The sequence below is a fragment of the Arvicola amphibius genome, chromosome 11 (assembly GCF_903992535.2).
Source record: "Arvicola amphibius chromosome 11, mArvAmp1.2, whole genome shotgun sequence".
NCBI lineage: Eukaryota > Metazoa > Chordata > Mammalia > Rodentia > Cricetidae > Arvicola > Arvicola amphibius.
In genome coordinates, this window is record NC_052057.2 from 107609676 (window position 1) to 107632213 (window position 22538).

The 22538-nt window shown below is 46.8% G+C and overlaps 1 protein-coding gene across 6 annotated transcripts in view; it reads right to left on the minus strand.

Moving 5' to 3' along the window:
- Window positions 1–17085: 17085 nt before the first annotated feature.
- The window catches only part of Ptpn3 (protein tyrosine phosphatase non-receptor type 3), a 113905-nt gene continuing 108452 nt past the window's right edge, over window positions 17086–22538 (minus strand). For all 6 annotated transcript variants that reach the window (XM_038347034.2, XM_038347037.2, XM_038347039.2 and 3 more), the window contains one exon: window positions 17086–20623. In XM_038347034.2, the coding sequence (XP_038202962.1) occupies window positions 20546–20623 (78 nt within the window). In that variant the 3' untranslated portion in view covers window positions 17086–20545. The remainder of the gene's footprint in view (window positions 20624–22538) is intronic.

Genomic DNA, 22538 nt, shown 5'->3' on the forward strand with positions numbered 1-22538 from the left:
CTCTGTGTGATCCAGAGCAGAGAGAGAATAAAAGGCAAACGAAGGGAGAGGGAGGCACACACGGAGGATATCCAGAGTTGAGTGTGTGTGTGTGTGTGTGTGTTTACGTGATATTATGTATATGTGCAGGTTCTCAGGGCAGTGTCCAAGCCTGAAAAATCACAAAAGGAACTCAGGTATGGTGTCTTGCTTTATTCCGCTGAGCAAGGTCTCTCACCAAACCTAGAGCTAGACTGGCTGCCAGCAAGCCCCAGAGAACTTCCTGTCTCTGCCTCCCTCTGCCCGTTGATACCGTGCTGAAGTTGCTGGCATTTCTGCCACTATATCTGTTTTATTAAATATGGGTTCTGAGAATGTAAACTTAGTAGACAGTTGGTCATACAGTTGAGCCTCAACCCAAAACCTATCTCCTTGAGGCTTAAAAGATTTTTTTTTCAAGACAGAGTTTCACTTGGCACCCCAGGCTGGTCTTCAACTAGCAATCCTCCTGACTCAGCCTATCAGATGCTGGGATTTTAGACCCAAACCACCACACCTGGCTTTTTCTGAAGCTTCTATGTGTTGGTTTCATAATGACCCAGAGAGCTCATCCTCCACCTTTGCCAGGATACTCCCCACTCATGGTGCTTTGAAGAGAATGCAAATACTGCCCCCATATGTTCTCTGCTTCAAGCAATGTGTTTATTCTTCCTTCCGCCATTTTTGTTTGCTCAGGTGCTCTCTTTCCCGCCAAACAAGGGTCTGACTTGTTCTGAGATGAACCATTCACGGCTAGAACACATTTGACCAAAGCCGGACAACCAGGCTGGTCAGTGCCTTGAAGCATATCAGGTGTTCTTCAACCCTGGCAGAAATGCAAAGAGGAAGGGGAAATATTGGCAGGCGCACATGTTTTCTCCTGTGCACAGGCAGGGGGATGAAGGCGATAGAAGAGGAGCCGAAAAGTGGAGAGAGAGGACCGAGCGCAGAATTCACACACCTGGTTGCCATTGCTGTGGAAGCCCCAAGCCATCCCTGCCCGTCCAGGGTACTGTCGTTCAATCCTTCCTGGAATCTGGGAGTCATGAAAGTCTCCTTGTCTAAACCAGTTTCTCAATGGGTTTCCGAGACTGTCCAATGAGAGAATCACCGGGACCACGGTGGGAAATGGAGAGCACCTGGGGTTTGAATTTTGAATCATTTGGTTTCTGACGATGTAGCAATGTAATTACCATGACCCCAGTCTCTTTTTTGTAACACGTGGATGGCAGGAACACCTCCTCTCTTCAGTCCGAGACTGAAAAGTTTAGCTCTATACCCGCTGGCAAGCACAAAGCAGACATCTCTTTATTGTTGCTAAGTCTGCAGTTAATTCAGGTCTTCAACAAAGGTCACAAAATGTCTTCCCACCCTGACCCTGTACTGACTTTTGGAGCCTCAGTGTGGGATTTTAAGCATTTCCCTGTTCAGCTTCCCTTTGGCCAATTCCTGAGGAATTGTTCAGAAGGAATGTTGACATTTGTGAACAGACAGATGCCCCCTGTCCCCAAGGATACTTTGGACTTGTGTTATTTCCAGCCTTTCGTTGACCAGGGCAATGGCGACAGTTGTCATCTAAAGAAGTCTTTCTCTCCGCTGTACGTAAGTTCTTGGGCTGTTTCCCAGAAGTGACTTTCCGGAATAATTGTCACAGAAATCTACACACAGGCCATCTGTCTGCTAAACAGCCACATACTGGGGTTAGTTCCCAGTTCCCAGAATTCTCCACAGTAATATGCAAAACCCCTTTAGCTTGGAAGATCCTGGGTTCGTGTTCCAGCTCTAGAAGTTTCTAGATTCCTTCTTGGGTTTTAGTGCATGTTTGCTGGAGGTATGGAAATAACAAGTGGAATGATTCATTGGCCCATAATTCAATCAACACGTATTTAATGAGCCTACTTCACGTTCCAGGCCCTGTAGCGGCTGGGTGGTGGAGTTACGAGGCACACACCTGCTCCTGACCTTAAGCAGATACTAATGAAAGGGATTAGTAACTTACCTACAATTTAATGTGTGTAGTAGTTAGTATAATTAATAGTAGGTGCTGCAACAAGCAGCCCCTCCCCCCAGTCTCAAAGGCTCCTCACACGCACACACACACAAAAAGGCTTATTTGTGTGTTTTTGTTCATGCCGAGTCCAGTGTAGATTAGGAAGCCTTTTTCTTTTTTTCCAGTCACACCATGTAGAATGAAAGCATCATTGTTCCAATAGGCAGGGAGAGGTAGGGGAGACGCTTTGGCTCTTAACTGGGCCCAGGAGTAACACATACCACTTTCAGTTCTGTTCCACTGACTAGAGATGATCACATGGCCAGTCTGAACTGACTTTGACAGAGGCTGAGGAATGGAGGGATACTCACAGGTACTCAACATCATTGACTGTTTCTGCCCCTGCTGGAAATCTGTAGCCTCAGTAAGCAAGGCCAGTGTGCTCATTACGACTCTCTGGATGGAAGTAGCCGATTTGAGTTAAGATATAGAGCAAGAAATCATAGAGATTTTTTAAGGGTTTGGGGGTTGTCTTATAGAAGTTCTTTCTTTGGTGAGGGAGGCACAAGCTTGCCACTGTATGTATGCGGAGGTCAGGGGACACCTGATGGAGTCAGTTCTTTCCTCCGCTAAGTGGGACTTTACCTGCTGAGCCACGTTAATAGCCTGTTTGTGGGTATCTTTGAAAATCAATTCCTAGAAACACAACTGAGCATAGGGAAGAGAATGGAAAGGCAGAAAACATTGTCTCTAGCCTCTGGAGCACTCTGAGAACCAAAGGAAGCAACTGGCTTTTCAGAGATATTCTTTATGGGGCTGAGGGACCCCTGAGCAGGGGGCTTGCTTTATGTTAAGGAAAGAGGGAGAAAACATAGTAAATGCCTTTCTTGAAGTTTTCCTTTAAACATGTATTTATCTTTTTAAAGTTGTGTATTAGCAGCCTGCATGGCTCTAAGTCTGAAGGTTAAGATGGGAGTTTGTTAAGTGAATAAAAAGACCAAGATCAGAGCTAGAGACAAGGGTCAGCAGTTAAGACCACTTAATGCTCTTGTAGAGGTCCCAAGTTCGGTTCCCAACTGACAGCTCCCAACTGTCTGTATTTCCACTTCAGAGGATCCATTGTCTTTTCTGTCCTCCTTGGGCTCCTGTACACACCTGGTACACACACACATGTACACACACACACACACACACACACACACACACACGGCCATTCCAGATGCAAAGATGAGCGGTGTGTGTCTTTGCTTTATGTCTGGGGTTGGGGTTCAGTGGTTGAGTGTTTGCCTGCTGTGTTTGAGTCTCAGGTTCCTGGGTTTGGTCCCCAGTACTAGGGAAGAAAGTGTTGCTTCTAGAGTTTCCATCCTTACTCTCAGCTTCCAGTTCTGCTCCCCCTTCTGCTTATCCCCACCCCAGAAAGTTTTTCTTTTATTTCTCCTGGGATTTGAGTTGTCGTCTTTCATCTCTGTCTAAGTTTCTTTTAGCATTCCCTACGGTACAGATTTGCCTGGAGGAAGTCATCTTTGGAAACGTAAGGAAAGCACTTTGTTTGGAACGGGGTCTTCCAAGTACCCCACGCTGGGCCCAGGTCCACGCTCCTCCCCGTGAAGATGTTCTCCTCTGTGATGACCAGCATAGCTTTGCATGTGACTCTGCCATGATGTCCTAATGCCTCCGATCATAATGTCCCCGAGTGTAACCTGGGTTGTCCCTTCACTCCTTTCAGGATTTGCTTGTCTTTCCCATCGAGTCACTCACTCATTCATGTGGAGCAATGGGCCGTGTGCGGGTTCATCTTGCTTCATGTCTATCCAGCAACTTGAATTTAGAAGCTTTGGAAATTCTCTTTAAAATTTTTTTTTTCTATTCCATCCTCTTTCTTTCCTGTATTTCCTTTCTTTCCTGTTGACATTATACATATATGTATACACATAGATTGATACCATTTAACAGGCACCTGATTTTCTGGTGGTTGTTTGTTTAGTTTTCCTCTCTCCATTATATAATTATGATCTGTCTTTAAGGTTATTTACTTGTTCCTTTGTTACTTCATTTGGACCCTGCTGTGGTCTGGATGAGGGTCCTCCAAAGCTCCTTGTAAAGAAATGTCATCACCATGTGAATCTGAAGTTGGTAACTTATTCCAACTATGCTGCTTAGAGCTGGGGACTTTGGAAAGTGATGTAAGCCTAGGCCATTAGGAACTCTCCTGATTGACTTGTGGTGCTTTCATGAAAAGAGGGAAAGAAGGGATGGAGGGGAGGAGGAGCGAGAGAGGACTCAATATTAAATGAATGACAGGCCTCCATTTAGTACTGGGTATCAAGTACTTCCCCTGCTAAGTACTGGGTATCAAGTACTTCCCCTGCTTAGTACTGGGTATCAAGTACTTCCCCTGCTTAGTACTGGGTATTAAGTACCTCTCTCCATTTGGGACTTTGGTATCAAGCCCAGGCCCTTCCAAGGCATGCTAACATTGAGCTCTACCCCCAGTCTTTAGATGCCAGTTCTTCACAAGTGGCTTTTCAGTGTTTCGGCTACTAAGCACTGGAGCCAGAGCTAGAGAACCATTGAGTGCGTTGTTCTCCCTCTCTCTTCCAATGCTCCTCTGTCTCGCTTCCTGGCAAGTTCAGCTTTCATGACCTCTGTTTGTACTGGTGCCACCCGAAAACCACGTTTCGATTTCATCTCTCATGACTCTCTTCTTTGGGTTTTTCTGTATGCGCTCTTGCAAGAGAGCAGGTAGGCTTAGCAAGTCAATCTACTGTCTGCCATCTTCTAAGGTGGTGTCTTATACACGGACAGACAATGGCAGGAGGGGAACTGTTGTGAGAACCAGGCCCCATATATTTTAAAGGAAGGTCTCAGAGTGAGTGAGGTCACTAAAAAAACCATGTGAAAGGAAAAAGAAAGAATCAGAATGCTAAGTCGGGCCTCATGAGGAGTCAGGGCTCTGCGCCTCTGTTCTCACTTAAGGAAAAATTCAGTTTGATTTGGAATGAAAACTTCACAGAGGCAGAGGTAGAATGGTATGTTCAAAATGAAGCTCTGTGGTAGTCCTGCCCAGTTCTGAGGGAACTTGAACTCCAGATACCTGAGGGCCATGGGGCGGAAGCAACAGAGGGACTCCGGGCAGACTTCTGGAGAGAAAGGAGCCTGTCCTCAGCCAGGTGTCCCTGGACCAAACCTGTTGTTCCCTCCAATGTGATGTGTACTTCACAGGGAGCCCTGGAGTGCCCCTAAAGCAGATGCTCCAGATCAGGGACCAGGGACTTAGTTACCACAGCTTCTGTGCCCAGAGACTAAGAGTCTCCATCACTTCTCCCAGCGCACTCATTACAGCCACAGATCTTCTAGATCCTTCTGGATGAGTGTTGTCCTAGGGCTGGATCTGCCCAAAAGGCACAAAGCAGCCACAATACCCCACAGTCCTGTTTCTACACTGCTTAAATGCTCTCACAAGAACCTTCTCACTGTATGAGACCGGCAGACGCACTATTTGCTGTTTGTGACGCTGCCCAACACGGAAGCCACCGGTATCATGTGGTTGTTTAAATTTAATAATATTTAAATTAAAAATGTCTGCCTGCCAATCATGCTATATTTCAAGTGCTCAGTGAGCAGGCACAGCCAGAAGCTACTACATTAGAAAGCAAAGATTTGGGACATGTCTGTCCATCATGATAAAGCTTTGTTTAGCCACAGGAGCTATGGTAGTGCAGGGCATGATCACGTGTTCAATGAACATGAGAAGAATGACTGGCACATACATCTCCTTTAGGAGATGAGGAGAGGGAAATTCTTAGAGTAAGAGGCTTCCATGGATATGCCAACAAATTCCAGGAATTCCAAACACAGACCAGACCCAGGCACTTCCCTGAGGTGTCATTATGTGCCACCAACCTCTGACAGAAAGAAAGAGTCCTTATTTGTCACCTTCCAACTGACTGGAAAACCACATTAAAATGGCTTGTGAATTTCCACCCTCAAGATAAAAGTAATAGAAATTGTTGAAAATAATGAAAGGTGAAAAGGAAAAGGTGTTCCTCAACATGAGAGCCTGTTTGCAGGCTTTTTCCTTCCAGGCCTTTCAAGACAGTGTTTTTCTTTTTCTGAGGCGTTGTGAAATTCGCTTTTGAAAACTGATTTTCTAGGAAGCGACTATGGCCCGAAGCTTTCTGTTTTCTTTTCCTGGCCTTATCTGAAAGCCTAAGGGTCCATTTCTCTCCACAAACTGTCAGCGCAGCCTTGAGCTCGAGGACACCTTCCTCACTCACAGTGGAGAACATCCGAAGGTTGTGTTCTACACACATTCACGTGTAGATCCCTCACCTAACACCATCATGGTGTCAGGAAATGGAGGTGATTTGGTCAGGAGGGTGGGGCCGACATCAACAGGATTAGTTCTGAAGACACTCGAATTCCTCCTGTCCACCAGGTAAAGACAAGGGAAAAAATAGGTTCGGGATGCATGATGTGAAATCCACAAAGAATCAATAGAAAGTTTAAAAAAAAAATGCACCGATGAACCGGGAAGGCAAGGGCCATGAGAGCTGAGTGGTTGCAACTGGAAATTTCTTTCCTGTCCGTGTGTAGGAGAAATCCAGCCACGGGCTCTGTGTTTGCCTGGAAAGACAGGAGTTGTCTCGGGGGAAAAAGGAAGGACAAGGAAAAGAAATCCAAGCATTTATTCCAGACTCTGTATAGATGGGGGACTGGAGTCATACTTGCTGTGTGGCAGCGGAGTTCTCAGTGAACATTAATGTAAAAACTTGATCAGAGCAGATAAAACTGAGAGGACCTACGGGGCTATGAAGTCACTAGATAAGGCTGATTTTTAAAATTCTTTCCCAAGGGAGATGGAAGCAACATCTACCCCATCTCCTTAGCTCCCAACAACAAATGGAGACACAATTCTGCCAAAGTTCATTTTGGAGAACCAATGACTTTATTGGAGCTCCTTTCAGAGCATAGGTGAGGGGTCCCTTACAGGGGTATGGGTGCTCCCCCAACAACAAGCCAAACCTGGAAAGCTTTTACCAAGCAGGGATGAGGGCTTCCCCATAGTCACATAGATGTCCACCTCTGCCCCTTGCCTGTGCACTTGAGCCCCTCCCTGAGGCCACGTACAATAAAAGCAGAGTTGCACAGAAGAGGTTAAACATAGGGAGTGGCTCATTCCTCGGGGGAGGGCTCATGGCCCTCCCTACCCCTCAGTAAAGTGGTTGTAAGCAGTCAACAAGCCCTTCTGGGAGGCTTCCTTAGCAGTTGAAATCCCCCGTCCCCCAAGATGGTATTTGCTTGGCTCAGAGACAGTCACTCACAACAGATACTTCCACTGTCAGGGCTGATAGGTGCTCCCAGAAGTCTGACTAAAAGGACCTTCAAGATGACCTAGGCAGTAAGGGTGCTTGCCGCTAAACCTGAGCTTAGTCCCAGAACCCACATAGTGGAAGAACATGACAACTGAAAGTTATCCTCTGACCTCCGCAAGCTTAAGGCACACGCTCTTCCTTCCCAAATAAATAAGTAAAAGGAAGAAAACGGAAGGAAGGGAGGGAGGGAAGGAGGAAGGGAGGGAAGGAGGGAGGGAGGGAGGGAAGGGAGGGAGGGAGGGAGGGAAGGGAGGAAGGAAGGAAGGAGAAAGGCTGCAAAGATGAGTTTGCACATTTACACAATTGTATGAAGAAATAAGGCACACACAGTTGGCAGCTGCAGCCCTTAGGTTTTGACCTTGAGAACTAGAAACCAGCATGCTTGAAATCTTTGAAGAGATAAATGGTCCCACAAGCCTTAAGGCAAGAGCTGAACAGTATGAAAACAGACAAACTTGGAAACATCTCCACACACACACACACACACACACACACACACAAAACACTCTCACGTAGAAATTCTAGGAAAGCTATAAACAATTATCGAAACAAAAAGAGTCCAGACATCAGAAATGGGACAGAAAAACGAACCCGGACTTTTTCAAGTGGTTTCTGTTCATGACATTTGTTAGCCTTCTGCAAGCCAGGAGCTAAGCAAACTTTGCAAATCTACAAACCCTAGATCTGCAACAGCGGCTCTTTGAAGTTCTGTATTCTTTTAAACTTATATATTTATTCCCTTTTTTTTTTTTAAAGACAGGGTTTTTTTCCTGAGTGGCTCAGGCCAGCCTGGAAGGCACAGGCAGGGCATGTCTGAAGGACCTGAGGAGCAGCCATCTTCAGGACATGTCATGGTATAATAACAGTATAATAAGACTGCTAGCATTGTTATGTAGAAGGCAATGAATGTGGCTCATCCCACAGGTGCTCTAAGGCGGTGTCACCATCCTCTCCATTTTGCCGATGAGGATACTGAGCTTCCAGCCATCATTTCTCTAAAGTCTAGAAAGCTGTCAGGGTTTAAATCAAGGCAGCGTTCCAGAACGATGGTAAAGAGCCCATAGCTGCCCACTGTGACTTTCATGTCTGGCATTATGGACCACTGAGTATAGCCAGAGACTGATTCAAAACAGTCCCTCACCTGTTCAGTCTCACACGTACAAACCTAGACCCTGCCACTAGCTCCCTGCTCCTGAAAGTCTAGACTGTTATTCGAGAGTTTACGTTGTCCCCACTTTTCTTTTGACTTAAATATTCTTCCTATGTAATATTTTCAGGATTTCCATAATCTTCTGCTACTTGACCACATCATGATTTATCAACCTACTACCTTATAAATAAATAAATAAAAACAATCCTTGGCTAATTAATCAGTCCCTTATGTTGTTTCTCAATGCTTTCGAAGCCTCTGCTTTGAGTAGCCACGTGGGCGTCACTGTGCGAATTTGCTTTATTCCTGAGTCGCTTTTGCTTTAGTAATGAGAATAAGTCATCAGAAAACGTTTTTCTGCATTTTATTCTGGCTATTAGGATTAGCGACTTCAAGTTGGTCTAGGCAATGCAAATATCTTTGGTTTTTTTGAGACAGGGTTTCTCCGTCATAGAACTCACTCTTGTAGATCAGGCTGGCCTCGAACTCACAGAAATTCACCTGCCTCTGCCTCCTGAGTGCTGGGATTAAAGGCGTGCACCACCTGGCTGCAATGCAAATATCTTAAAAGTGCTTGGTAATTACTGTTAGTTTGCCCTCCTAAATGGGAAACGGTTGTACGTTTCTGTAATTTCAGCACCAAGGAGGCAGAGGCCGGAGAATGGCCTCAATTCTGAGGCCAGCTTGGATTGCATAGTGAGACTCTCAAAACAAACAAAAGAATAAAATACAACCGGGCGCAGCGGTGCACACCGTTAACCCCAGCCCTCAGGAGGCAGAGGCAGCCTGGCCTACAAAGCGAGTTCCAGGACAGCCACGGCTACACAGAGAAACCCTGTCTCGAAAAACCAAAAATAAATAAAGTAAAATAAAATAAAATACAGATTGCCCTCCCAGAAGGCTGTGCCAATTTATGTTCTGATTGCCCCACCCTTTCATTTCTTTCCCAATACTGAGTTTTATCAACAAAGGTGATTTGTTTGATTTTTAGATGAAGTCTATGCTGCCCAAGATTGTCTCAAACTCTAAACTCCCGCCTCAACTTCCCAAGTAGCCAGGACCACAGGCATACACCCCCAAGCCTGGCCCTACCAAGCTCTGCTTCTGGTTAATATGCATAATGCTTGTTTGTTCTGCAAGTCAACTGTAAAATAACAAACCTACAAAACAAAATGCAAACCCTCAGGTAGGGCATGACCCAAAACCTAGCACTTGGGGGGGGATGAAGCAAAGGGATTGTGAGGCTTGAGCTAACCTGGACCACGTTGAAACTAGCCTGGGCTATGTAGAGAGAGAGACCCAATCTCACCAGCAAAAGAAAACAGAAAGCAAATGCCTCTCACCACACAGTTTTGGTCTAATATCGCTGCTGTGCAGCTTTTTAAAATCCAAATATTTTCCATGAAATTGTCATTGACTGTGCTTCAAAAACGCGAGTTTCAGTTCTTGCCAAGACTAAGTTTAAAAAAAAAACTCATTATAATTTGTCATATTGGCTGCAAATATTTTTCTCAGTCTCCCAACGACTTTCCTGTGTAATTGTGGCGCTCTGAATGCTAGTGAGGTCAGATCTACAAACCGTGTTCTTTCACTTATTGTGGCTCTTAAAAACGTCTTCCAATGGGAACAGGAGGGGGAACGTGGAAAACAAAGATCACGGTGCTGGAGCCGACCTCAGTAGAGTCGCTAGAGCTCAGCGTGCTAGAAAGCCTTGGCTTCAATCGCTAATTCTGCCCAAACCAGACATGGTGGAGCAAGCCAAGAGTGGAGGCAGCAGGGTCAGCAGGGTCAGAAATTCAAAGTCATCCTCTGCTATGTAGGAACTGACAGGCGTCTGGTAGACATTTATTCTCGTGTGTGTGTGTGTGTGTGTGTGTGTGTGTGTGTGTATGGACCTGGGCGGCCAAGCTGACATGGGACATGTGAATGTGAGGAAAGAAGACACAGCAGAGAGCACCTTGAGGATATTCACAGTCACATTCTATACAGGACAGGGGCAAGGAGACACTGTGGGGTATCAGCCAGAATACATATCCTTAAAAGTATTGGCAAATACACGTTTTCTCTACCTTGCAAAGAGAGCTGGGATAAAAGGGGCCATTTGAAGATTTGACCTTCAGTCTCCAAAGTGAAGTGTTCATCTAATTCATAACCACATTTGCGGTAGGAATGTAAATCAAAGGGGGACACCAAATGGAGAAAATCTGTCCCTTCTGAACACTTGTCCTTGGGGTAATAGAATTTGCATTCAAATAGTCCAGGCCAGGACCAGGGTAACTCTTGTAGCTGGAGGAGAGGCTTCTGGGCACTCTCCAGGGTCTTATGCAATGAAGACAGGATGCCAAGGTGTTGTAGCCCGTGCTGGGCTCACAGGAGAACAGAGCAAAATGTCAGGGTCCCTAGAACTCAGTCCTTCTAGGAGAGTCGTCCCTCATTCTGAACATCAGAGTCTCTGTGTCCGTCTTCCAGCCATACTCTGTGGAGGTGGGTCTGGAATCCAGCAGTTTATGACTGCTGGTGTCCCCTTCCGGCCCCCGTGGAACCCACACACATGTGTATACACACAAACACACAGTTAAAGATAAGCAAACACTATCCTCATGTCATGAGTCAAACCCTATAATTGTTCTCTTGAGTCGGATCCTCAGCCGTGGGATTCTTGGTTATGGGTGTGCCCTTTGGTGCCCTTTGCAACCACTGTGCTGCTCTCTGTCCCCATGGATTTCATTTTTTCTTAATACTTTTTAAATTATTTTTGCACTTTAACGTTACAAGATTTTAGTTAAGTGTGTATGTCTGTTTGTATGTATGCTGTGTGTTTGTGCGCGCGTGCCCTCAGAGGCAAGAAGAGCACATTAGATTCCCTAGAGGTGATAGGTGGTATGAACTACCTGTCTTGGAAGTTGGAACCCAAGCTCGGGTCTTCTGGAAAAACAACAAATGCCTTAACCACTGATATCTCTTCAGTCCTTGAGTTTGTTTATTCTGGACAACTTATATAAGTCAAACCATGTGGCCTTTTGTGACTGGCTTCTTTCACTTCATATTTTTTAAATAATTAATAATTTTGAGTTTTGTGTGTGTGGTGTTCATGCATGTGTATGCAGGCTGGGAGGAGGATGTCAAGTGTTAGTCTCTGCCATAGCCCCTTGAGACAAGGTCTTTTACTGACCCTGGGGATGGCCTGGCAGCCAGAAAGTCCAATAGTCTTCCTGTCTCTGCACTCACATAGAGCTGGGGTTATCACACCTAGCTTTTTACGTGGGTGCTGGGGACTAGAATTCAGGTCCACATGTTTGGTGGCAAGCACTCTTACCCACTACACCATCTTGCCAGTCCTTGATAATGTTTTAAGGTCGGTCCACGAAACATGTGTCAGCATTCCAGTGCTCTTTTTTTTTTTTTTTTTTTTTTTTTTTTTTGGTTTTTCGAGACAGGGTTTCTCTGCAGCTTTTTTTTAGAGCCTGTCCTGTACCTAGCTCTTGTAGACCAGGCTGGCCTCGAACTCACAGAGATCCGCCTGCCTCTGCCTCCCGAGTGCTGGGATTAAAGGCGTGCGCCACCACCGCCCGGCTCTCCAGTGCTCTTAATGAGTAAGTAATGATCCTCGGCTGAGAAGACTGACTGCGTCTTACCTACTAATTCACCAATTAGAGGATGGGTAGGTTGTTTCCATTGGGGGGGGCGGGGCTTTACAGCAGCTTGCTATGAACATCTTTCTTTGTTCTTGATAGTGTGAAGAAAGTAGAGGGGAGAAGCTTTCTCCTGAGTGAGAAAGGCTTAAAAGTACACACAGTTGGACAGGCAGGCACGCATGCACGCATGTGCACACACACATACACACACACACACCCTCTGGGAGGTCTTACCTGAGGATGATGTGCTTGAGTAAGTTAGGAGAAACACGAGAGGTTGGTGTAGGAGTGGTACTTAGCAAGGAAGGGCCAGCTCTTAGGCCTTTGAGCTCCTACACTTCTGGATAGTGTTGACCCAAGTCAAAAGTAGAATTCCTACAAGCTATTGTAATCAACCACAACATAGACCGGGTGCAAGCACCAGGCTGTGGAAGGCCTAGGGATTTAGTACTTACTTCAGAAAGGGTTTCTCTAGGTCTTCCTGTTCATGTAAAGGAGGGTTTTTATGGCGGCTGTAAGTAGTGTGTTTTGTTCAGCAACCTGACTTCTGGCCTTGATCTCTATCATCTTCTCATTTCCACACCTCCGCAGCTTGCCAGACAGGCCTCTCTCTACAGTCTCAGTGAAATCTAAGGCCAGAGTTCCTTCCCAGAGGGCCAGGGTGCTAGGCCAGAATGATGTCATCCCGGGGACATAGCCCAGCAGCTGCCCTGCTCCAGACATTGCCCTTCCCACTAGGCTGGTCTCTTTTGTGCTTCCTCCTGGCAATGCCACGTGTATTTTATCCCACGTTTCCTCTCCTCTCCACCATTTTATCAGCTGTGCAATTTAGATGACGAAGAACAAGAAAATGAGTTAGCACGATGGACAAATAGAAGACTAGAGTGGGCATCTCCGCCCCCACGGAGGGAGGAAGTATGGGCACCTACACTGGAGACCGAACATTATCAGAGAAAACTGCGAAAGCGCATGTGCCGAGTCTGTCGGCCAACAGAGGACATCAGGACCCAGGCTGAGAACCCAACCGGGTCTCCGGTGAGCCCTGCTCCCAAGCACCTGTGAAGCCTCTAAAGAGCTCAGGTACCCAGAGGTACCCAAGGTGAGGAGAAGAAAATCAGAGAGAATCTGGGCCTCTAGAAAGAACTAGGATAAACAAGAGAAGCTAGAAGATTGACCAATCCCTATATGAACCCATCTCCCCAGAGAGATGGTGTGATGGTCTTGACTGTAGACTATCCAGAATCACCGGGGGAGTCTCGGGGTGAGAAATTGTCTAGATTAGTTTGACCTGTGGGGGTACACACAAGAGACTTCCTTTCCTGGCTTGAGGGTCCTATCCTGAATGAGAAGGCTTGAGTACTGAGGGCAGCATATATGCGTTTATTGCTCTTCTTTCTTCCCCGACGGCAGACAAAGCATCACCAGCGCCTGTTGCCCCTACTTCGCAGTAACAATGGGTGATACCCTGAAGTTGTGAACCAAAGAAACTTGGCCCCTTCTGTTGCCTTTGTCAGGCTATTTTCATCATAGCAACAGGGGAGCAACTAAGACAGATGGGCTCCAGAAATGGAGCCTCTGGGAAGGAACGGGTCAGACGAGGTTCTCTCTGACATTTAAGGATGCCGTCTGCCTCTAGGGAACAATGAGCCAGCCCATTCACGTCGGATTTCCTAACCTCCAGAAAGATAAGATATCAATGTCTATTGTTCAAGCCACCCAGCTTTGGTATTTTTGTCACAGCAGCCTGCTTAAGCCAAGACAACTATATATCCACTAAAGAGGCGACTTTAACTTTTAAAGTATTTTATTTTTGTGCCCATGCATATAAGTGCAAGTGCCTATGGGAGGCTAGAGTTGTCAGAGCCACTGGATCTGGAGTTATAGAATGGAAACCATCCGATTTGGGTGCTGGGGATAGAACTTGGGCCTTCTGGAGGAGCAGCATGTGTGAGAAAGGGGGGCGGGCATCAGAACCTCTGGAGATGAGTTAAAGGAAGTTGGGAGGCACTTGAAGTGGGTGCTGGGAACCGAATTGGGTCCTCTGGAAGGGCAGCTAGAGATCTTAACCACGGCGCCATTGCTCCACCGCTATGAGAGGGGCATTCTAATAACTAGATTTGGCAACCAACACCATTTGAGTGGATTTATATGTAAATAAAAGTGGCACAAAAATCATCTACTGGGGCCACCTGGGGTGAACACAACCCAGAAGTATCTACAGTGAGTTTCATGTATAGCTGGCTGGCTGAGGCTCCCGAGAGGAGCTCCACATGGCCTTAACTTAGACTTCAGGTCCAAAGGACGCCTCTCTTCCCAGTGTCTAGCTCTTCTCTGTGGTACCCATATCCATCCAGCTGCCATCCAGAAACAGTCCTGTCGTTAGCTTCTCCCTCTGAGCACCTGCCAGCCATGGGGCAGACCTGAGAAACAGGTTTAAGTTATGCCAGCTTACTTCCATCCCCTCTGCTACTCTCTATCTCTCTGGGGACCTTTGCTGCCACCTAAAATGGCCTGTCTGTGCTTGTCTCTGGTTCGGAAGGCCTGGGTCAGCCAGGGTTTGGCTGTGGCCAGAAGTGACTCTTCTAAGTTGGTGGTTGGTGTGGAGGATGGAAAGAGACGGTTGTTTCCAGGGGAGGCTGCCAACTGTGCCTACATAATCATCCCCCACCACCCCTTGTTAATGGAACTGAATTTTAGGGCTGGTTCAGCCATTTAGATGGCTCAGACGTTACGAGCATTTGCTGCTCTTTCAAGGGAGCCTGAGTTTGTTTCCCAATACCGTATTAGGTGGCTCACAAGCCATTTTAATTCCAAGGACCCGCGTGTGTAAGAAGTAAGCTACTTTACTCCAGTCACCTTTGCTTTGGCTTTTGGATATGTAAAAGACTACATTATAAACCACACCTACAACGTGCCAGGGGCTCAATGGACTTGGTGGGTCAGCAATGGCAAAAATACATACGATGAAATTGGTTTCTGTGCTACCCTGAAGACAGGCTACATAATAAGGCTACAGCAGCAGAGAAAATGGTGGCGGGATGCAGAAGCGTGAATGTGGGTCCTTTTCGCTTTTCACAAGGTCCATTGAAAGTGGAAGAACTAGGCGGCAGGAAGGACGCGTGCTGCGCTCTAGAGTTGGCGGTTGGTAGCCTGCACTTGGAGCTGATTAATATCTTCAAACACTAAAAAGTGCCAATTCTTTTGTCCTCCCGAATGCAGCTTTCAACAGCAACGGCCTTCAAGTGTGAAGACACCAGACAAGAGCAGCAAGCAAGGGTTTCCAGTCAAAATGTGGGAGCCTTGCAGCTCCAAGGCCAGATCTGGGGGCAGCCTGTCAACCTAAGTTTTTAGGAGGCCACCAGCTTCAAACTGAAGGGGCACAGCTAAAGGACCTGGGGTGAAATCAAAACCAGATCTTTGGCTGTGAAAAATCTAAAAGCCTTGTCTTCCAGAACCCTGAAAGCAGTTGGATGAACCTCCACGTCTTCCCCCGAAGTGGGCAAGCTAGAAAATCTGTGCTGGAGCCACGGTCACCATTTGGGAATCTCACGTGACGGTGGAAGGACAGGAATCTCTCCAGAGGGCAGGACTGGACTGTCAGGTGCTGTTCTAGGGACTGGTCACTGCCGGAGGGAGCTCTGCTCTTCCTGAGCGGTGACGGGACTGGCTGACAGTGTGGGATGGTGACTCCATGCTGCTTGCTCACCCATATTTCTAATGGCTGCTTCCTGTGTCTACTTCATTGCTCTGTGCAAATTATGTGAGAACTATGGCTGTCAAGTCATCGGGGAATTAAGCAAAACCAACCAAACAAATAAACAAAACCCCGCACATATCAAAAGTAGATAGGTAAGCCTGAAAATCACTACTTCAGTAATTTTCTTTTAGTCATGGCATGACGACACATAGGTTTGTGTTGTTGTCATGGGGAGAAGAGTGACCACATGGGGACAAAAGGGTTCACTGTCCCTTAAATTCTTTCTCAGATAGACCACATGAATTTTAGTTGGGCATACTGTTTTCTTTTTCTGTTTGACAGGGTCGCGCCCATCTCTGGCTGGCCTGGAACTCATCTTGCAGACCCGGTTGGTATTGGATTCCTAGAGATCTGCTTGTCTCTGCCTCTTGAGTGATGGGATTAAAGGCGTTTGCCACCAACGCCCTTAAAATATTTTTCTAAAGTTTATTTACTTCATAAGTGTGTGAGTATGTGGGGGGGGGGGCGCAGAGGTCAGGAAAATGTGCAGGGCTCTCTGCTTCCACTACACAAGATCTGGGGATGGAACTCAGGTCATCAGGCTCCATAGAAAGTGCCTTTACTCACTGAGCCATGGCACTAGGGTCTCATGTCATGTAGCCCAAGGCGGTCTTGAACTTGATATGTAACGAAAGAACCTCGAACTCTTGGTCCTCCTGCTTCTATTTCCTGGATTGAACCCAGGGCATTGTGCAAGCTATGCATGCTCTCTATCAACTGAGCACAGCCCTAGCTCCAGCGTATGGTTTCTTGGCATTAAAACTACCCCCTTGAAAGACCTATGGCCCTGGGATTAAGGACATAGGTCTCGCTTTTCTCTTCCCCTTCCTGTTATGCTGTCTGGCACCTGAATGTGTCTGGACGTCAAGGTAGAAGCTGCATCCTGAGTACAGGAGGGCAGGTTGGGGGAACCTGGAACCCCGTTGAACTGAACACAGAACCACTCAGCAACCCTGCTAGAGGAAGGGTAGGGCTTTGTGCAAGCTTTTACAATAGCAGAGCACAATTCTGGACTAAAATCGGTCACCCAACGTCAATGCTAAGGCCAAATGCTGCCTGAGAAATCACAACCAAAGCGAGGGTGAGATGGGTAGACAGCATTTGAGTTGACAGGAGCAGGGGCAGGAATCAGACAGACCAATAAAACTGTGGACAGACAGTAATGGTGTTGCATAGCCTGAGTGCTTTTATATTGAACAAACTGTTTTTCAGTAGAGTCCCCGACAATAAGTCAGAATGAAAAACATTCCAAATTTACAGAAAAACATATTGCTGATCGACTAAGATACTTTACAAAACATGGCTTAGCACAGTCCTTTGGTTGCTCCAGCAGTACGAGAGCTATCAAGAAAGTGGCAGGGCTAGCGTCCATCTCCGAGGTGTGCTTTCCCCAAGCTGAGGTCACCAGGGCTTTGCCATCTTTACTAGGTCTGTTCTAGGATGACAGGCAAGTACCAGGATGGTGGCGAGCTTTATCATTACGATTCCACAATGACAAGGGCTGAGACAACCTCTTAGGGACAAGTCAAAAAAATGGGGTATGTTTCTCTAGGTAAGCTCTTTGGATTTGGTTAAGGTTAAACAGTTCCCTGAAATCTAATTGTGAGCTCATCTCGTCCATCTGGTCATCGGTCCCTTTCAACAGAAGCAAACACATGAACACACAATTAACTGAGGCCTGCGGGAGAAACATCTCTGTCAGCCCAGGTCTGGACTAAGTCCTGTCTCTTACAATCTTTCCTATGGATACTGCCTCTTAGTTACCTTGGGAGGATGAAGAGGGTACTCACTGCCCCCCCAAATAAAAAATTGTAAGGCTGGGGATGGGTGGTGGGGGAGACCAACCAGGAACCCAGCTGTAAGAGAAGCTACACTAGTCTCAAAGCATATTTAGGTGACAATGACCGTGGGAGGAAACTAAAAATACTGCGACAAGTTTGAGATCCAGCCGCCCTGTCTCCCTACCCCTAAACAAGCTTCTCTTAATTTTTCTCACCATGTATGGGTTCTAGAGAGCGATGCCAGCGGGGGACCCATCCGGATGAAGCCAGCACATTGGGGTGTCTGATATGATCTTCTGGAAGGTGCTAGAATATGGGCTATAAATATCTTCTCCATTCACATCCAGCCAAATCTCCCAGGCAAAATATTTAGCCCGATTCTGATGCAGTTCTCAGGATGAAACATGTTTTCTTAAGAGCAGCTGTGGAAGTGTAGGATGCAGGGGAATGGGAGCTCAGAGCTTTGGTTTGTGACTGATAATGCTGACCCCGGTTACTTGGGGGTTCTGCTCCTTGAGATTATCATCTTCTTGTCTTGCCCTTCCCAGGATGCCAGGACTTTGTTTCTGGCGCTGTCTGCTGTATCTGAACTGCTGGCCCCACACAATGGCATTGAGGCCAGCTGCAGCCTCCTCCAGCTTCCCGGACTATTATGTAAGTGGAGCAGCAGCATCTTCCTGACCACATTCAACAGCCTGTTTCTAGAAAAATCATAGAACAATCTCCAAGGACACTGAGTCTTTGCAAGGGCTTTGCACACAGGGTGTTGATAAACATTTCTATCAAACAGCGGTTTGCCGAGCAGCCTGATTCCCCTGCAATGCACCCAGCATTCTCTGCGCCTCCTCTTTTTGGTGATTTGCTGAGGGTGTTCTCAGAATCTAGGCTGAAGAAAGGTATCAGTCCTCTGCCTTCTGAACGTTTCCCCTCTGAAACACCGTCCTATGAAAACTCAGTGGGTTCCATATTTCTGATGCATTTTGGGGTCAACCACAGAGAAGTCAACTTCCCTAGGTCTTCAGTAGCACTCGCTTATATATCCCAGTGGCCGGAAATTAATTTCCATAGTATGATCTCATTCTGTCTTCAAGTTCCAAGTACTGGGTCTCATTATCTTACGCAGAAGGAAATACAGACACAGCTCCCAGGTTCCTAGGAGCTATGTGGCACTGAGTGGAATAGAGAACCATCCCGGTTTCTCATTACATAGGGCACTGGGGACTTTACTCTCCTGCTCACACCACTGACCAGTAAGATGTGCGTGGGTAAGAGACAGGCAGGAGGGAAGTAGATGGAGGCGCTGAACCCACAGCTACAGAATGTTCAGAACACAAAGAACGTTCAGAAACCTGGGCTCCTCTGCACAGTCCCTACCCACCTTGCACCTAGGAGATGCTTTAATTGGCTCAGGGCCTGCTAAGTATCACCGTAGCTTCATCCACTTCCACGATAACACCCAAGTGTCCCTTTCCCGTAAGTACCACTAAGAAACCTGCTGACATTCTTCTGAATACACACAAACTGCTATTTAAAAATACCACCTTAAAGCATACGTGTAATTTATTTTTCCTTAAATAATAATTCGCTACAATCCTGCCAAAAATTAAAAAAAAATTTTTTTTACCATGGTATTCACAGAGCAGAATTCTTGAGGACAATCAACATCCCAGAGTACTTAGAATAAATTAACATCAAATTGTGTTTATATTCAGATAGTCTGATTCTCTCCTTTGAAATGAAATGGAGACCATTGTAACTAAGGATGAATACACACATTTGTTCTGTACAGAGATTCATTCTTTACATAAACTCAACAGTAATTTGAATCAAGTTAGGAATCCTGAGAAAGGTCACCCATCAAACACACACACACACACGCCACCCTCAAGAAGCAGTGTTTCTTATGGTTGCTTACTAGAAGTTCTTTTCTCAGAAGGGTTCAAAATTCTGGATGCTATTTGGATATCTGGATGCTCCCATCCCTCCCGTCCCCAGGAAAATCGTCTTGTTTCAAGTGTGAGAGCTTGAAGTAGCAGCAATCCATATAGAGATTCAGTAGTCGGCGATTCCAGTCACGGCGTCTGAGTAACAGGGGTGAGCAGAGGCTCGCCTGCTTCTAAAGCTAAGACTCAGCATTATGCAGAGGCTATTTCCCAGTCTCGGCTGAGAGGTCACCTGAACATACATTACGAAACCGGTTCAGGCACTGGGGGCGATCCTGAAGAAAGGAATCCGGGGGTCGGGGGAATGGGGTGCTTTGGAACACGGGCTCAGAAGGGATGGAGATGAGGCAGAGGGGATGGAGGGCAGAATAGACCCTGCTCATCCTCCAGCCTGAAGTCCCTTGTGCCCTGCCTATGGTACATTCATCTGAGCTTTCCCTGGTGTCAGGGGTAATGGCCACCAATGGCCAAGGAAGTTCGGCCCTTGGAGTCAGTCCCACACAGATCAACACACAAAACACCTGAGCAACCACAAGTAGCCACATTGGTTTCTGGTGGGAGGAGAGTCAACAGTACTGATGGCGTCCCCTCTCACTGCTTGAGGATGGCTGACGGGGAGCGGTGATGTTGGAGGGAGAAACACAGTTCCCAGTTGGAAATCCCCTGCGGCTTCTCTCTCTGGGCCCAAAGATGTCATAGCGGCATGCATATCTGCATCAGCAGGTCCTATGTACAGGGTATCTTTTCCACAGAAATTTGAATTTAAAGTGCCTGGGTTCCAATAAGCTCATCCCTTCCCACAGTGACCAGCATCTCTGGGGACCTTCAGGGGAATGGGCATCCCCTTCTTCAGGAAGTTGCCCCAGGGACGGAGGAATGACCGCTTCACAGCTGTCTTAACTGGGATCTAGCCTCTGGACTAAGCCTTCTTCATACACACGAAGAATCGCTTCACACACAAACTTGTATTGGCTCTGGAAGAGAAAAGAAAGCTGTCAAGTCCAGAGCCCCAAGAGTGCTACCTCACACCATGCTTGAGAGTGTCTCTGGGATGTTTATATTATGTTTTCTCCCTGGGTGCCCATGCTGTCCTTGCTGGGAAAGAGGAACTCACATCTTAGCAGACTGGGGTGGGGGGCTGCCCTCAGGAAGTATGGGAGTTAAGCATTGACCGGCATTCATCTTTCTCTGCCTGATGACTAAACACAGTTGCTATAGTGCCTGTTGTCATGGCTTCCTTTTTTTTTTTTTTTTGTTTTTGTTTTGTTTTTGGTTTTTCGAGACAGGGTTTCCCTGTAGTTTCTAGAGCCTGTCCTAGAACTAGCTCTTATAGACCAGGCTGGCCTTGAACTCAGAGATCCGCCTGCCTCTCTGCCTCCTGAGTGCTGGGATTAAAGGTGTGCGCCACCACCGCCCGGCTGTCATGGCTTCCTTAACATGATAGACTGACCTTCAAATTACAAGCATGGATAAACCCTTCCTCTCAGGCTAGTTAGGCACTTGGCCACAGCCACGAGAAAAGTAACTAAGACAAGGACTGACATGGAAGCCCTGGTGACAAGAAAGGTCTGTTTGGAGAAGTGTCCGAGAGGACCCCACTGTCCTGGCCTGGAATACCTGGGCATGTGCAGAGGCTAGGAGGTGGGTGATGGAGGATACGGGCACAGGTGGGTGGGCTGGCACTGCGGGGGATAAGGAACCTCGATTTCAGTTTTCTCAAGGGAGTTAGGGAAGAATTGATTTTAGAACTCCCTGCGGGCACCCAAACCCTCAGTTGTCCCAATCTTTTCTATAAAATGGTACAGTATTTGCTTATAGCCTATGAGCACCCTCCACATACCATCCTGTATACTTTCAAAATCACCTTTCTGGCAGGACACGGCGGTACATCCATTGGGAGGCAGAGGCAGGGGGATCCCTGAGTTTTCGGCCAATGGCCTACATAGCGAGTCTAAAATAACCTCCATCGCAAATACCACCAAAACCCCAAAGCAAAACACAAATTACCTCTTGTTATTCCTAGTATCTAACACAGCGTGAATAGTTACACTGTGTTTTGTGGGGAAGAGAAAAGAGTCTTTATATGGTTATGCAGAAGCATTTCCCCCCTAGCTTTTAATCTGTGGCCACTTGAATCCTTGGGTGTGGAGCCACATATATAGAAGGTTGACAAGGTCTTTCTAAGTCGTTGGGTAAGCCTTAAGATTGTTATCCTCCTGCCTCAACCTCTAGACTAGCTGGGATGAGAATCTTGTACCACCAGGACTGGCTGAAGGTGTTTGGTGGTTTCAAACCAGCATCTATTTAGTCTTCCATACTTTAAAACACGGCAGATGATGATCTTAAGATGATTGGTTTTCTTATTCTTAGTTATCCGCGTAGCAGTGGGAGGAGCTTGCCTTCCAGGAGATCCCACACAGACTGTGAACAAGCATCCTTACCTACTACATTATCTCTGTGGCCTGCACTGTTTTGTTCCCAGGTACAAACTAAGGACTCACAATCTACTAGGGAAATGTTACAGCCGCTGTCCAGCAGCCTGAGACGGCTCTGAGGTGATTAGAACACAGAGTTCCTGTTTTTGCTTTGCTAACTAAACCCTCTCACCCACCCTGGAGGTTTCGTCAGGAGGCTGCTTCCCTGACTTTGACAACTGATTCTTAAATATTCTTCTAGAACATTCTGAGATGCCCCTGGGGCTTTGCCCATCATGACTGAGATTACAAACTTAGCCAGTTCTACTCAACCCAGGCCAGAGGTACACAGACTGCATGCAGATGGGCCCAGGCTTTGCGGTCACTGTGCCTTTGATGAGGTGTGTGACTCTAGGCACTTACTAAGTTCCCTTGAGCTTCATTCTATCCCTGATGTCCCTGGCTATGGCTGCTC